This window comes from Buteo buteo, chromosome 2, assembly GCF_964188355.1.
Source record: "Buteo buteo chromosome 2, bButBut1.hap1.1, whole genome shotgun sequence".
NCBI classification, from domain to species: domain Eukaryota; kingdom Metazoa; phylum Chordata; class Aves; order Accipitriformes; family Accipitridae; genus Buteo; species Buteo buteo.
The window spans coordinates 63,806,638-63,822,225 of NC_134172.1; the positions used below are offsets into that span (position 1 = coordinate 63,806,638).

The 15,588-nt window shown below is 50.7% G+C and overlaps 1 protein-coding gene across 1 annotated transcript; it reads left to right on the forward strand.

Annotated features, from left to right (window-relative positions):
• Positions 1 to 901: 901 nt before the first annotated feature.
• LOC142045259 (endoplasmic reticulum-Golgi intermediate compartment protein 3-like) lies at positions 902 to 7,296 on the forward strand. The gene is given in 6 exon segments (XM_075058563.1): positions 902 to 1,106; positions 1,109 to 1,154; positions 1,523 to 1,593; positions 2,213 to 2,300; positions 3,614 to 3,733; positions 6,834 to 7,296. Coding segments are annotated over 6 exon segments (495 nt in total). The 5' UTR covers positions 902 to 1,061; the 3' UTR covers positions 6,959 to 7,296.
• Positions 7,297 to 15,588: the final 8,292 nt, after the last annotated feature.

Below are 15,588 nucleotides of genomic sequence, written 5' to 3' on the forward strand. Positions count from 1 at the left end.
GAAGAGCAGCTGCAGCATCCCGGCGTTCCAGCCTGGTGCCCTTCCCGGAAACGTGTTATGTTTTGCTGTGGGAAAGGGGGGTACATCTGTTCTGTTTGCGTTGGGAAGCATTTCCTAGCGACACGGATTTTAAAAATTATTTTTTTTAATAAAAGAGATTTTGCAGGACTGCCCTTTTCCAACGGGGGTGTATTGGTTCTGTTTACGTTCGCAAGCATTGCCTAGTGCCAGCGATGTTTAAAATTTTGTTTTAATCAAAGAGATTTTGCAGGACTGCACTTTTTTAGTGGGAAGAAGCAAGGGCTAGGCAAGCCTGGGGCTTAGGCAAAGCTTGTACTCTCTTTTTCACTTGCACAAGTAAGCTGTTCCGAGCTGCTGTACGATGTAACCTCTTGAGTTCGGAAGGGCTCTTCCCTGGGCCGAGAGAGGGAAACCCGGAGGTGGGAGCAAGAGGAAGGGGTGAAGGGCGCAGGCCAGGGATGGGAGGTGGGGCGAGAGCGTGGCGTTTTTTCCCTCCCTTTCCTCCCTTTTTCCGTCTTTTCCTTCCTTTTTCCTTCCGTGCCGGTCCTCTCCCGAGGTGATTTGCTTTCAGCTTTGTTGCTGCGACAGCCAGCCTGAGGGACAGCTCGGTTGTTCTCCGAAGGGAGGGCGGGGGTCACAAACGCCAGCCCTTGCCAAGCTGGAGGCAGGGGATGGGATGGGATGGGATGGGATGGGATGGGATGGGATGGGATGGGATGGGATGGGGAGGAGGTGCAACTGAGTGAAAACTGCTCTCTGCCAGCAGCTCCGCCTTGGTCTCAAGCCCTTCCCAGCTAACCCATCTCGGCACAGTCAGCGTCTCTCGGGTGGCCTCGAGAGGCCCGGGGGCCGTTGGCAGGGAGGGTCAGAAGAGGGCGAGGCGGCAGCGAGGACCTTCCCGCCCCGGAGGAGCCCGGGAGCCCCAGCCCCTCCTCGGCCGGCTTCGGGCCGCGCTGCCCGGCGGGGCGGTGGCGGGGCGGTGGCGGGGCGGTGCCGGCCCGGCGCCGGAAGGCGGGTTTGGTTCCGGGCCGCGCGGCGCCATGGACTCGCTGTGGCGGCTGAAGCGGTTCGATGCCTTCCCCAAGACCAGACCCTGGAGGGCTTTCGGGTCAAGACGTGCGGGGGCGCGCTGGGTGAGCGGGCGGGGTGAGGGCGGCCGGGGGCCGGCGGGCGGGCCCGGGCCTCGCCGTGGGGCGGCGGCCGGCGGGGGGGCCTTGCGGGCCGGCGCTCGGCGGCGGCGGGCTGAGGCGGGACTGAGGCGAGGCGAGGCGGGCTGAGGCGGGACTGAGGCGGGCTGAGGCGGGACTGAGGCGGGCTGAGGCGGGACTGAGGCGAGGCGAGGCGGGCCTGAGGCGGGCCTGAGGCGGGACTGAGGCGAGGCGAGGCGGGCCTGAGGCGGGCCTGAGGCGGGCCTGAGGCCGGCTGAGGCGGGACTGAGGCGAGGCGAGGCGGGCTGAGGCGGGACCGGCGGGTCTGACGGCGGTTCGCGTCTCCCCGGCAGTGACGGTTGTCAGCGGGCTCATCATGGTGCTGCTTTTCTTCTCGAAGCTGCAGTACTACCTCACCAAGGAGGTGAGTGAGTGGCGGCGGCGGCGGCGGAGGCCCGGCCCGGCCCGGCCCCGCGGTGCTGCTTCTGGCCGGGGCGGCCCTGCGGCCCGGGGCGGCCTGCCGTGCCCCCGCACCCCCGCCGAGCCGCCGCCTCCTCCGCCGCCTCCTCCGCCGCCTCCTGCGGGCTGCCCACGCGGCAGCTTCACCCGCCGCAGATCTGCGTGGGGTTTTTTTCTTTCTCCGAGCTGGTGGCCTTGAGGCCGGGAGCGGGCTGCCCTCCCCCGAAAGCCGCTTGGCGCCAAGGGTGGCTTGTGGCTTCCTGTACCGCGGTGGCAGGAGAGCGTCTCAAAGGCTCTTCTCGCTGCCTCTGCCGCCTACGAGCAGGCCATGCAAAGGAAAGCAAGGAAGCGCGGGAGCCCCCGTCCCCACCCCAGGTTCTAAGATTCCCAAGTTACTACCTTTCTTAAAAGAAAGCGTTAGAAATGGCAAGCGCTTGGCTGCGGTGGGAGGCAGCAGCTCAGGTGTCTCTTGAATCCCACCTCTTAAAAATCAGCTGGTGAGCCAGAGCAGTCGCGGGAAAGAAAGAGGCCTTTTGATGGGCTTCCGAGTGAAACAGGACTCTCCGTTTTTCCCTTGTTCCTAGGTTCATCCGGAACTGCGCCTTGACAAATCAAGGGGAGCTAAACCGAAGACCAGTCTCGATGTTCTTCTTCCGCACGTGCCTTGTGCTTGTGAGTCAGCCGTCTGAACGTTGGGGATAATTTGCATACTTGCCGAGGGCCCGACAGGCTCGGTGTGCCCGGTGCTTCCGAGTGCTGCGCTGCTGCCTGGGCCACGGGCAGGGAGGAATTGGTGATCCCTGGTGGTTACGCAGCAGTTCCAGCCAGGCCCGCTGGGCGCTTAAACCGGCGCTTCCAGGCAGGCTGTATTACCTTTTGAGATGATACGTGAGGCTCAGGTATAAACCCGCTTACGTTTCTGTTCGGTGTGGTGCTTTGTCAGAGAGCTCGGTCGTACTGAAAACGCTGGCACAGCGTTCGGTGTTCGCTTGGGACTCGAGATTGGACTGTACTGTTGTTGAAACGCTTTAGAGTCTCCTTGGGAAGTTACTTGGCGAGGCGCAACTTTTCCGTGGTTTTTGTACTTCAGTTCTGACTGTTAACGCCAACGCCACGTGATAACCTTTGCCCCGAGTTTTTAAAACCGGAGTGAGCCTTGATAGTCGGGTTACCTTTTAACTAAATTCAAAACAAAGCTGCAGGGTGAGGCGACGGAAAATTTTGCAAGTCTTCCTGCGTACCGCTGCTGTGCACGTTATCCGACTGTGCGCTAATCTTCCCTGCCTCTTGTTCTGTTGCGGTAATTCCTTTGGGTAGTGCGTTGGGCTCTAATTGTAGTGAGTCTGACTTCCTCGTGACCCCCCGAGATATTGTCGGTCTTTGCCTTCCTCACGTTTAAAAGGGCGCGGGAAGGCCAGAGAGTTTGGAAGCCCCTGCTGTTTTGTGCAGAGAAGCTGTCAGTCTTCTAAGAGAGCGTGTAGCCGGCAAGCGCATCACGGTGCTTCGATACCAGGCCGAGACGCCAGACCTTCTCCGTCTTCTTTGTGAAAAGGGGTCACGAGGAAATGTGCTGATGGGGAAGGGGGAAGGGTGAGGGGGTAGAGGTAGGAGGCAGCTTTCAACCAATTTGAAGCTTAACTCCTGTGCTCCTGGGAATGGTTATGGGCTTTGAGGGGTTTGGTTTTGGTTTCTTTTGCCTTAAGCGTATTACCTCTCAGGGTAACGCTTTGTGGGCAGCTGGAAACCGTCCTTCTGGTGCACCAAACCCAACCCCGTATTTGGAAGGGTCGTTCAGGGTGCCGCAACGTGCGTTTTATTCCCTGTACGTCACTTGTCCCCAGCCATACGCCCTCTTCCGCTTTGGCGCGTTCTTACCGCCCTCGCTGAAAGAGTCTGTATTTTCACTGGCTGAATGCTTCCTCAGCCTGCCGCAGGCCGTAACAAACGTGTGTTTATAGACCGCTTTCCTTGCTCACTGATTTCAGATTTGAGCATCGATGCCAGGGACGTAGCAGGAGAGCAGCGGCTGGATGTAGAGCACAATCCGTTTAAACAACGTTTGGATAAAGCTGGCAATCGTGTGAGTCCGGAGGCCGAGAGCCACGGTAAGGTGCTATTCTGCCTTTCTTGGGTGGACGCTCTTGTCGTCTTTCCATCACCGTATGCCTGCTTTGAGATTCACGGGAACAAGTGACAGCTGAAGAGCATTTAAAGACCACAAACTTTTGAAGAGTTTATAGCACGCAGATCTATTAAACTGGCCGATCAGGCGAACTCCTGTTATACTGGCAGCTTTTGCGAGGCAGATCTCTGCCTAGTCCCTCTGAAATGGCGACGAGGACTCACGGATGCATTTCAGGAATAAAGCTGCTGCGTGAATGGTCTTTTACGACTAGGAATCAAGCAGCTGTTCTGGCAAAACTTGGCTTTGGTTGTACCTTTAAATCGCAGCGGGCTGGCAAACGGGACGACCTGGTTAGAGGAAAGAGCCTCTCTCCAGTCCAGGGAAGGCTCCAGTGACTCGACCCTTAAGCCCAAGCTTGCACCTTACTGCATTCACTTTGTGTGTGTTAATGCCTACCTAGATAAATATATTTTAGTTGGTTTATCGGTTACAGGTTGTAGTAAGTGGTCCTTGGCTACATAAACCTCTCCTTTCCATTCGTTTTGTGTTATGACTCATCGTTGGGCTTCGATACAAACCAGAAACGATTCTGGCAAAGTGTTGCAATCTAACAGTAATACTGTCCCGACTTTTCCTTTCCAAAGCACGAGCTCCTTACTACTTTTTCTGGGAGATGGTGTAGTTCTACGTGTCGGCAGGAGCTGAATTTGTTGATTTGTATCGCTCGGATTGAACTTTTCTGTTCTTGAAGTTGCAAGGCTAAACTAAGCCAAGAGCTGAGCGATTGGTAGGTACGGGAGTTTCTCCTGCTGCCACGGGAATGTGGTGATAGTGCTGTTACTGCCGTGTTCGCTTAGCAGCCTTTCTGTATTCAGAGGTTGTGGCGTGACAAATGTAACGCCCGGGGACAAAACCAGCTGTTCTGTATCTAATTCTCTGTTAACGCATGTAGGCCTCCTGCCTTACTTGTATTGCCAGTCTCCGTTGGCATTACTCCGTTGGAAGCGGTTGCTCTGGCTCCTTGTGTGATCGATGGAGAGGAGGAGAAACTCGTAAGGAGCAAACGGTCTCGCCTGGAAGAGGCATTTCAAAAGAGATCAGATGCATTGCAGGCAACAAGCAATTTCTTCTGCTGTCTGGAGAAAGCACGCGGCTAGTTTGGTTTCCATCACCCGTGTTGCAGGTTAGGTCAGAAGCATCCACCCGTCTTCATTCAACTCTACGATTATCAGTTTCCGTTAGTAACGCTGACCTTCAGTCAGTTACGTAAAGGGCAGCTGTAGCAGTATTGACCTTAAATTTAGTAAAGCATACCCAAATTTTACGGAGTAGCATCTGGAGGCTTTTCCTGATCGTAGTTACATTAAAATAGTTAGTAGCTGAATGATTTCTGTGGTAGGTTGCATTCTGTGCTTGGGATGTCGTCTTACTCCTTTCCATTGAATGACAAGAAATGATTGAATTCTTTATTGGCGGCTCTTATCGTTTCCTTCCTTTTACCGTGGACAGAGTTTTCCAATTTCACGCATCGTATCTGCGTGCAAGTTGAGGACCGTGTTAACGGCAAGAAACCCTGCGTGTAGAGTTCTAGGCACTGCAGTTTCTTTGTAGTATCCAGACTACATGTGTGCATTCCCTCTGGATGCTGTCTCTGCGACAGCTCAACAGGCAGCTAGTGATTCCATTTAAAAAGCTGCTACTGGTTGCTGTGTCTTGAAAGAGTCCGGGTATCGTACAGGTGTTCTCGTTGAAGTGGTGGGAATCATGGCTTTGACAAAGCGTCGCGATTATTTAGCTGTATTCTTCCCGACGCTGTCTTTGAGTGTAATGACGAGATTAAAAGCCGTACCGCTTTTTGAACAATGAATTCTTAAGTGCGCTTTCAGCTGCTTTGAATGTTGGGAGCTTGAGAAGGAAAGTCTCGCACGGTTGTTTACTAATGGGGATATTTTCCTAAAAGCTCTTATTTGCTTGAGCGTCACTGCCGTAGAGTATGTGATTAAAGAAATAAGGGTCATGACTGATTTTGATGCCCATTTCATGGTTTCCAGTTAAAATCTCTTTTTTTTCTGTGGCTCGTACGAAATACAGACATGTTTAATACTCGCTTCCGTCCGCCTGTTAGACCCCCCGGTCTCCACAGACAGGGCCCTGATATCGTTTTATCCCCTCAGCAGTGTCTGACTATGTACCTTGTCCCCTTCCCCAGCGTTAGTGATCCAAGGAGCCACCTTTTCAAGGCTTATAGAGGGTAGTGCAGCCGTGCCTGGATAGTGAGCCTTAGAGGGCTTTTGTTAGGCAAGAGACTTGGTCCTGTCCTTCAGGGTTTGTGCGTTGAAACGGCCTGCTTTTAAGGGGGCCTCTTATAATAAGAGCCAATGTTTTTGTCCCTCTTCAGCCTTCTGCACGTAAGACCATGAATTTCCATGAGTTCGTGCCCCAGCCGTACTGCGGCTGCGCGTTCAGCACGCACATGGCACAGACATTGTCAGAATCGTTAAGTCACGAAGCAGGTCGAAATTCCTTGGAGACTTCTAGTGAGCAGGGGTTAACGTGTGTGCCTTGTCAGCATTGTCGTCCTGGAGGACTGGGTGCCAGTTTTCCATTCGGGAGACTCTCGCTCTGATCTCGTTTCACGACAAGGTATAACCGTGTTCCCTACCCGTCTTGGGACAGGATTCTGCGTTGTGCACTGTTGACTGCCGTTGACTGCTATTTAAAATTTTGTTTGTGTAACAGGTCCTGTTATGCGCGACATTGTCTGAAGTAGACAATGTTTTAACAAAGCCTTTAGGCAAGTAACGTCTGATCAGCGCTCCAGCGAGGCTTACAGGTAGCCGGTTCTTGCTCTGGAGGGTGCGTTTGAGATGACAAATGCCACTCTGCTTCTTGGTCTTACTTCGCACCTCAACAGGCTCTGCGCGTACCGTTTCAGGTGGGCTTTGGGTGCAGGACGCGCAGCTTCCGACACAGAATCGTTGCGTTCGTGTGTGGAACAGTTGTTGCGCGCAGAACGGAACAAGAGTCCGAGATAGCGTTTCTAGTCACGCCTCGTCGCTTTGCATCCTCTTTTGTCTTAGAGCTGGGGAAAGAAGAAGAAAAAGTGTTTGATCCCAGTTCTTTGGCTGCGGATCGCTGCGAGAGCTGTTACGGGGCAGAGTCGGAGGACGTGCGGGAACCTTTACACCTTTTTGTATCTTCTTAGCGCTTGAATGAATACAGTTGTGTTGCACGCGTGTTTTTTTCCAAAGCGTCTGTGAAGGTCTGTGCAATGAAATCCTCCTGGGCCCGTGTTCAGAGAATGATGAGGACCGTTGTGGTTTTGGTCTGCCTTTGGAAGCTGCGCTCACGATTGTTCAGACCGTGCAGAGTTAGGTTGTCTATAGTTTGTGCACGTGCCTGTTTAAGGGCAGCGCAAATTGCGCTACCTTTGCAGCAGCACCAAGGCTGTATCTCATCAAACGGAATCTTTTCTGGGGTTATTTGGTGTCCAGAGGGGAGCTGTGTAAATTATTTCACCGTTCCGTGAGCCGTCTTGGAATGAAACCTGGTTATGGCTTTGCCTTCTCACTTCTGCTGCAGGCTTTGCATCCTTATGGGAGCAAAGACCAGGCATTTATCGCTCACACAAACAACGGGTGTCATTTGGTGTTTCTCGTTCCTCCTACCTGCAAAGAATTCTTCTGTAAGAAGGGATCCGTGGTAGCCCATAGGTTCTGGACTATCCCTCGCTATTATTGTCTCTGTAGTGACTTGGTCTGTCCCATCTGTCAAGTTGCGTCCTTCCGCAGAGGTGTTTCCATCTTGAGAGATTCATGATTCCAGGCTTCGGCTTTTTCTTTGGTCCAGAAAAAACCCAGAGAAGCAAAGAAAGAAAACTCAGTCTCCATCAGTGGAGGACACCGTTTCAGTGTGGAGGAGATCCAAATCCTGTGGCGGATGGCCTGTACAGTATTCCTTCCACAAAGGGTGTTTTGTGTGAGCTCGTTCTTAACTTCTGTCCCAAAGTAGTCACTGGGCTGTAATCCGTCAGAGCTCAAGTCGTACCAGTTGCTGGCAATGCCTAACGTTTGTCAAGCAGCCACCTGGAGGCTCTCCGTACCTTCCATAGCTTCTCCATACCACGAAACATGCTGTTGTAGAAGCCCCGCCAGGGCTGTAGCGTGTGGCAAAGTGGATCGAAACTGCTGCGTGAAGGATTCAGAGGCCCATCTGTGAGGAGGTGTAAGTATGTGACAGTTGTTGGTTAGTCATGCAGAGTGGTGAATATGCGTGAACGGTCTTAACCTCCTTTGAGGTATGTTGTCCAAATGTACGTTTCTCCTGCCCTCTCCCACCCCCCTATCCTTCCAGGTATTCGCCTTTGTTGGGATCTTGCAGCAGAAGGAACAAAACAGCCTCGTGGTACGCTGCCTTCTCTGTGCATCAGGTGTGAGAAAAGAAGCGCAGGACCGATTAAGAACAAAAACTTGTTACCCAGCTTTGAATGTCAACATGTTGTGAATGTAAACCTCGAGTGCACTTCTGGATAGCTTTGGTTGCTCCTAAAATGACCTTTCTGTTCCCTTAAGAAGTGGGAAAGAGTCTAACTCTAACCAGCATTGTTATCTGGCATGCTGCTTTAGAGCTCGCTTAACATATATGGGCATGCCACTGTGTTTTTCCTTTTAGTGGTTAGTTCCTGCCTTTTTGTTTCTCTGTTGCGCTTTAAATGATTGCTTGTCCATATCTTAGCCCTTTGGCTAGCTAGGGAGTCATTTTATATGGCCTAGAAAGCACACTGGCAAAGCTGTTGCTCTTCCCCTTTTTGGTACGAGTTTTAAGTGCTGCTCTGTCCGAATCTGTGTGTCTTTTCATTGTAAGGATCGGAGTATTTCTCTCTTCTCTCCTGCTCTGCTCGTTTTTGCAGTGCACGCTGTTGAGAGTCAGTGTTGCCGTCTCCTTCCCCCCCGGCCCGCCCCCAAGCCGTTTTAACTAGAGGGCTAACTAATTTCTGTTACTTGCTGTGCCCATCAATCTCCTTTGGGAGGAGCTGTTGATCTAGGCTGGGAGCTGAGAAGAGTTCCTGAAAGCTGAAAGGAGAGCCGTGCCAGGTGACTCTTCTGCGGTAAAGGAGGTCACCAGGTGGAAAAGGTTGAGAATCTTTGTCTTAAACGATTTTAACGTATCAGTGTTGGAGGTAATGCGTTGGGGGATTATTAGTTGCTCTGTGCAGATAATGTAGTTGCGGAGGACGTGGTGACGTGTTGGAGCGACTTCTGCCTGTTGAAGTCGTCGGATGGGGTGATGATCTCACTTAATCTCATCAGCCTTACAGAAGTCCAGATAGACGACGTTTGTAGCTCTTCCCTCGTCCACTCGTCCCATCCTAGAAGGCCGCTGGGTTGGCCAGGCAGGACTTGCCCTTGGTGAAGCCCTGCTGGCTGCCTCGAATCACCTCCCTGTCCAACACGTGCCTTAGCATGGCTTCTAGGAGGATCTGTTCCATGACCTTCCCAGGCACAGAGGTGAGGCTGACCAGTCGGTAGTTCTCAGGGTCCTCCTTTCTACCTTTTTTAAAAATGGGTGTCCTGCTTCCCTTCTTCCAGTCAGCAGGGACTTCAGCCGACCGCCGTGACTTTCCAAATATCATGGAGAGCGGCTTGGCAACTCCATCGGCCAGTTCCCTCAGGACTCTGGGATGCATCTCGTCAGGTCCCATGGACGCATGTATGTTCAGGTTCCTCAGGTGGTCACGAACCTGATCTTCTCTTACAGTGGGAGGGCTTGTGCTGCCCTAGTGTCTGTCTTGCAGTTCACCCACTAGAGAGGTGTGGGAAGAGAGGCTGCCAGTGAAGACTGAGGCAAAAAAGTTGTTGAGTACCTCAGCCTTCTCCTTGTCCCTTGTAACCAGTTTGCCAGTCTTGCTTATCGGGGGGGTGCGCTTTCTTTGACCTTCGTTTTCGGGCTGACATACCTGTAGAAGCCCTTCTTGTTATTCTTTGCGTCCCTTGCCAGCTTCAGTTCCAGCCACGTCTAGGCCTTCCTGGCCCCATCCATCCCTACGCAACTGGGCAGCGTCCCTATACTTTCGCAGGATACCAGTCCCTGCTTCCACTGCCGGTGCATTTCCTTCTTGCCCTTCGGTTTGACCAGCAGGCCTCGACTCATCCATGCGGGTCTTCTGCCTTCCTTTCCTGATTTCTTCTGCCTGGGGATCGAGAGCTCTTGCGCTTTACGGAAAGCGTTCTTAAAGATCGGCTAGCTCTGTTCTGGTCCTTTGACCCTGAGGGCAGTTTCCCAGGGGGTCCTGTAGACTAACTCCTTGAAGAGCTGAAAGTTTACTTTCCTAAAATTCAGGGTCCTGACTTTACTCTTCACCTGACCCGTATCCCTCAGGACTGCGAACTCCACCAGTGCATGACCACTGCAGCCCAGGCTGGCTCCAGTCTTGATGTCACTGATTAGCTCACTTGCGTTGGTGACCAACAGCTCCAGTATCACATCTCCTCTGGTCGGGCTGTCTGTTACCTGGCTTAAGAAGTTACCCTCAGTGCGTTCTGGGAGTCTCCTGGATTGCCTACACCTCGCCGTGCTACTTTCCCTGCAGACGTCGAGGTGGTTGAAGTCCCCCAGCAGGACGAGAGCCTGTGAGCACGATGCCTCCTTTAGTGGGAGTAAGAAGAAGAAGGCTTTGTCAGTAGGCTCCCCTTGATTGGGTGGCCTGCAGTAGACACCAGCCACGAGGTTGCCTTTGTTGCCTCGGTCTCTAATTCTTACCCTAATCATGGTGATTACAGGTTGAGATGTGATGTTTTGACTCGGTAACATCTGGTAGAGGGCTCAGGCTCTCAGCTTTGCTCACTCCCTCTCCTCTCTGCAACATTTTCCGTGTTGCTCCCTGCCTCAGTTACCTTTTCACGATGCATCCTAATGCCACTCATCATCTTCCTGCCCCCGTGCTCCTGCTGTAAGATATTTTCCTCCAGAAAATTCATCCCCAGTTTGAGAATTGGTGTCCCAGCTCACCTTGGAGCAACGTGTTTGGGTAGCTGTGTCTTGGGTTTCTTACAGTCTTCGTGTGTTCATTGAGAGAGTCCTGAGTGGCAGTAAGTGCTGTTTTGCAGGTAAAGGACTGAATTTTGGAGTCCAGGGAGGCTTTGTGGTTGTTCAGGTGAGAAATGCAAGACAGGGTGGAGTCTTCAGATAGACAGCAGTTCTTAAAACGATGTTACTAAAACAGTGAAGAAAACTAGGTTATATAAAACCAGACAGACTTCTTGACAAACTTAAAATGTTTTACAGGTCTCTTGATTTTACCTAGCTAGGCACTTACCTGCAGTTACGGAAAGGAAGGAATGTGTTCATGTTTCTTCAGAAATAACAGTCTCTGGTCCTAGCTGACAGTCTCTTAAGCTCTTCTGTTCTGTTTCTTCTCTAAGCAGGCTAATAGCGTGTTGTTTTATGTTAAGCAAACTATGGCTAGCTACACGTTTATCTGCGACCTATAGTACATATGCACATGCTTAGCGTAACCTTCAGTGATCAGAGATAAACCAACCTGCGGTCTGGTGGAAAGCTGTTTTAGAAACTGAAACGTGTAAATCGTGCGTTTTGGCAGAGTTGCAAATCATTTATTGGAGAAGAGTTTTATAAAAACTAATTAATCGGCATTTTATCTGTGGAAGGGGTGGCAGAGCACTGTGGGGAATTTTTGTTTTGGATAGCCGTAACTGTTAAAGTGGGTCACGCGCGATGTAAACCTAGTATAACAGGTTAGGTAATGGCTGGTCTTTGTCAAGTGCTGCCCTTGAATTTCTCTGGTACTGCACTATTACTGTAAGATTTGTCAGCCTTACTAGTACTCAGCTCCCACTTCAGAGGCTAACGAATGTGACTACCCAAGTGTTAAGGCTGACGTGACTAACCTTACTCCAGAGCGGCTCTGGCTGGAAGAACAGGCTCACATAAAGCAATACTTACATTTTGGCCTGTTATGTTCTCTGAGGTGGCTCATGACCAAAAGGAGGGCGGAACAGGAAGGAGCCATCAACAGAAAGATGAGGGGACAAAGACTGTTTTATTCCTTTGGCAGTAGGTCCATTTAGATGCAGATCCACCAGAGCTGGGATCTCTGTAGCACTTTGTTATTAACTGAAGGTTAGCCTGCTGGTGTCTGCACAAAAGGCAGTGGGACTTGACACTTCACTGACAGCTAAGCCACTTAACTCTTGCCTTAAGTGCAAATAATACTGCAGCATGAAGCAGGGTGTTGCTGGTAACAGTTAAGAAAGATGGTGTCGCATAATCCCAAGGCCACTTCTCCCTTCTTTCCTTTCCCTGCCCACTGTTTCACATCTCTTTCCAAATTTTTAGTGGGAGTTTCTTTTTTAAAGCCAAATGAGTTCTTTGATCCAGTTGCTAGCCCAGGCACACAAACCACTGTGCTAGTGGCAGTGATAAGTCTGCATGCTTGTCAGAGACAGCCACAGGTATATCTGAAGCCAGTGCAGCTTTGAGCTCTTTGTAATGCAGAACCATTGCCTTAATGGCAGTGACTGCAGCCTTAGTTTCTGAGCATTGAACCTTTTAACTGTGAAACGCAAGGGCCTCTCCCTAGATCAGAGCGTTTGGAAGAGTACAGCTTAGGCTTAGCATTTCCTTTTCTGACTGTACATTCTCTGATTTGCATGTATATCTGTTTGGGTTTATAAGGGGTTTATAGGGATACAAGTAAAGCTTCTGGTGTTTTACTGAAAGCTGTTAATGGAAAAAAAAAAAGAGTTCACAGCACACTCATGTTAAATAAATGTTTTAAAGGAGAGGCTCATTCCAATCAGTTCTTCAGCTTTGCAGCTTGTCTTGTGCTAGGCCGTATATCAGAAACCCTTCAAGGGAGCAGCATTCCTAATCTTGGTTAATAGCAGCCCTTGGTGATCTGAGTCCATCAGCTCCTCAAATAATAGCCCACGATTTTTGAAGTGTGTTTTTCTTTGCTGAGATGAAAGAAGAGCGAGGTCTGGCTCCCCGAGCATGTGAATTTACCTGTTAAAATGCACCACAGCCTCTGGCTCCTTTAAGATGACTGTGTGCCTTTGGGTAAACCTGGTAGGAGCGATACTGAAATTGAGTTGCAAGCTCTATTTTTATCCTGAGACTGATGCTTCTGGCACTGCATAAAGTCCTTTAAGTAGCCAACCAAAAGATATCCCGTTGCCCGTATCTTTGCCAGACCCGTCCTGGGGGTGCGTGGTGCTGCCGGCGTTGTCGTATTGCTGCATGCAGGAAGGGCAGAGAGGGGGCAGGCCGAATTCCCCAAATCCTAGCACTGGTGAGAGTTCACCTTGGCCCCACCAGTGGTTTGCAAATACCCTGCTCAGGCCGGCCCCTCAAAGTCTTTTCCTGTCCCTGTGGGTACTCCGGGCAGCCAGTAACAGGGCTGATAGGCAGAGGGCTGAGAGTTGCAAAGATGATGATGGTTTCTTGAGGGCACTTGCACGTGATACTAAGGCACGTGCTCTGCTCAGTTGTTAGTTTAGATCTGCTGTGCCTCTGGGTTTTACAGTAGTTAGAGGAGTTATGCGTGTCAGGTGGTGACTGAGATAACAGTGAAGTTTTCCTTGCTTGCCCCTGGGATCTTGTTTTTGCTCTAGATTAAGAATACATTCAGGTGAGGACTGAAATACCTGATCAGAAGTAACCCCAAGTTAAAGTTACTTTCCTTCACTGTAGCAGTGGCTGGTCTAAGTCAGGAGAGAAGTTTTATCTATCACATGCCCTACTGGAAGCAAGAGAGAAACCCAGGTGATTTTCTTGCCATTTTAGAACGCAATGGAAATGAGAAGAGCTCCCTTAAAAGCTAGCATAAGGTAAATAGATAGGCTCATTATTGCAGTCTGAACTACATTGTTAAACTATGTTTCAATGAAAGTTGACGATCTGCAGAGCTTTGGACTCGGTCAATGTAAGTGTTCCCAAGACGGTGTTCTGGTTCTCTTAGTCTATTTTCCTTCTGGATTTCCCTCCCTTTGCCACGTTGAGATCCTAGTGTACTGATCCCAGCCGGATTTGGCATTATGGCTCTGGGTGGGCAGAACCTGGGACCTGCTTTCACACAAGGCTCTGAAGTATGTTCTGGGACACCTGCGTGTTGCTTGGCAAGCCTGTTCCCCTCTTCCGGAGACTGCCTTGCTCCTTAATCTGTGCTTCCCAGTTTTCTAGGGTTGGCATTTTCACAACCGCTTCTGGATCTGTTGGAGTTTGCCTTGTGCTGGGAGGAAAGCAGATGATACCTGTCCCTGTGCCAGCGAGGTGCTGACAGCATGGTTCTACGGCAGGGAGAGGAGCGGGCGGGAGAGCCTGCTCTGTAGATGAGAGGGAGAGGCAGCGGGATCTAGGGATTTCCAGCAGGAAGAGGAGAAATTCCACATCTTGGAATCTCCCATGAATAAAAAAGAAGAGCAAGTGCTTTGGAATTTACTGTTAGGACGCGCAGAGTAAGGGAGGACCTGTCTCTGTTCCAGAGCCACACTCAGAAACACATATAAGTAATTAACATTAGGCCCCTTACCTTGCCCCATGGATGCTGTGCAGTTGTTTGAGTTATTAGTGTTTCCGTTTCAGATCAATATGACGCACTATATCGAGCATCTCTCATTTGGGAGGGATTATCCAGGCATTGTGAACCCTCTGGACGGGACGGACGTCACTGCACAGCAAGGTAAAAGCCTGCTGAGAGGAGTTTCTTTTTAAAGTGTCCCTATTAGTAAGTGTTAGAAGAGAACAGGAGCAAAGTTCCCAGTCTTTCACGAGAACCCTGACAGCGTTGCGTAAAACGTGGACTCCTCCACGTTGTGCTCCTTCTGGAACGGCTGCCTCCATTCACGTGGAACAAATGTGCCAGTGTGTTTTGATTCTGTGACCTTTCTGAAAGATCTGTCTTTTCAGTGTTCGTGGAGGCACAACAGCAGGTACAGCACATCATTATTAAGCGCCTGCATCAGGTGTAGTTCAGGGGGAGCCCTGTCTAGCTACTGTGCACAGTAGGAGGTAACCAGAAGATGCAGGAGAGAGAAAAAAGGCCTAATTGGTAGTTGGTGGAGAGTCATGTCACAGTGTCTGCCTGACGTTGGTCTACCCAACAGTAGCAGCTGAACAGCTGCAGTGAAGTTGAAATAGCGCTGATCTTTCCTAGATAGCTCCAGTTTGCTGGCTTGAGAAGGAAAGGCAATTCTGTCCTCATGCTGCTGCTGCTCAAACTCTAATCTTGGTTTATTCACGCAAGCCTGCTTGTGTGCATTTTCCGTGAAAGATCCTGACCGTACCTCTTTACATGCCACTGCAGAGATGAGTCATTTTTTTAGATCCGCTGAAGTCTGCAAAGTGTTAAAGAATTCTCAGTCATGGGTTTCTCTAGGTTTGCTCTGTTAACAACTCAGAGTTGGGCCACCGCCACAGTGAATGGCAACCCTCCAACAGTTTCTCAGTCTTATATACCTTTTTACCACCCATTATCCCAGTCCAAACTCTGTGTAAGTTTCCAGTCGAATCTCGGTTCCTGGGTCTTATCGTTCATCAAAGCCCTTTAATTAGTTCTTGCCTCAGCTGTCTCGTCTTGTCTGGTCCCAGTTCTCATCTTTGAGATTTCAAGGTCTGCCTCGGGTCAGTCGTCTCCTGTTCAGTTTACCTTCAAGTCCCATCTCTGCACAACTCTAAGAAACCCTCAAGTTGCTCCATTAACTATTACACATCTATCTCTACAAGCTCTGCATGTTTTAGTCTTTTGCCAGCAAAGCACCTGCTTTGTTCATTCCTGCCTCTACGGATTAGCTTGACTAGGTTTTAAACCAATCCTGG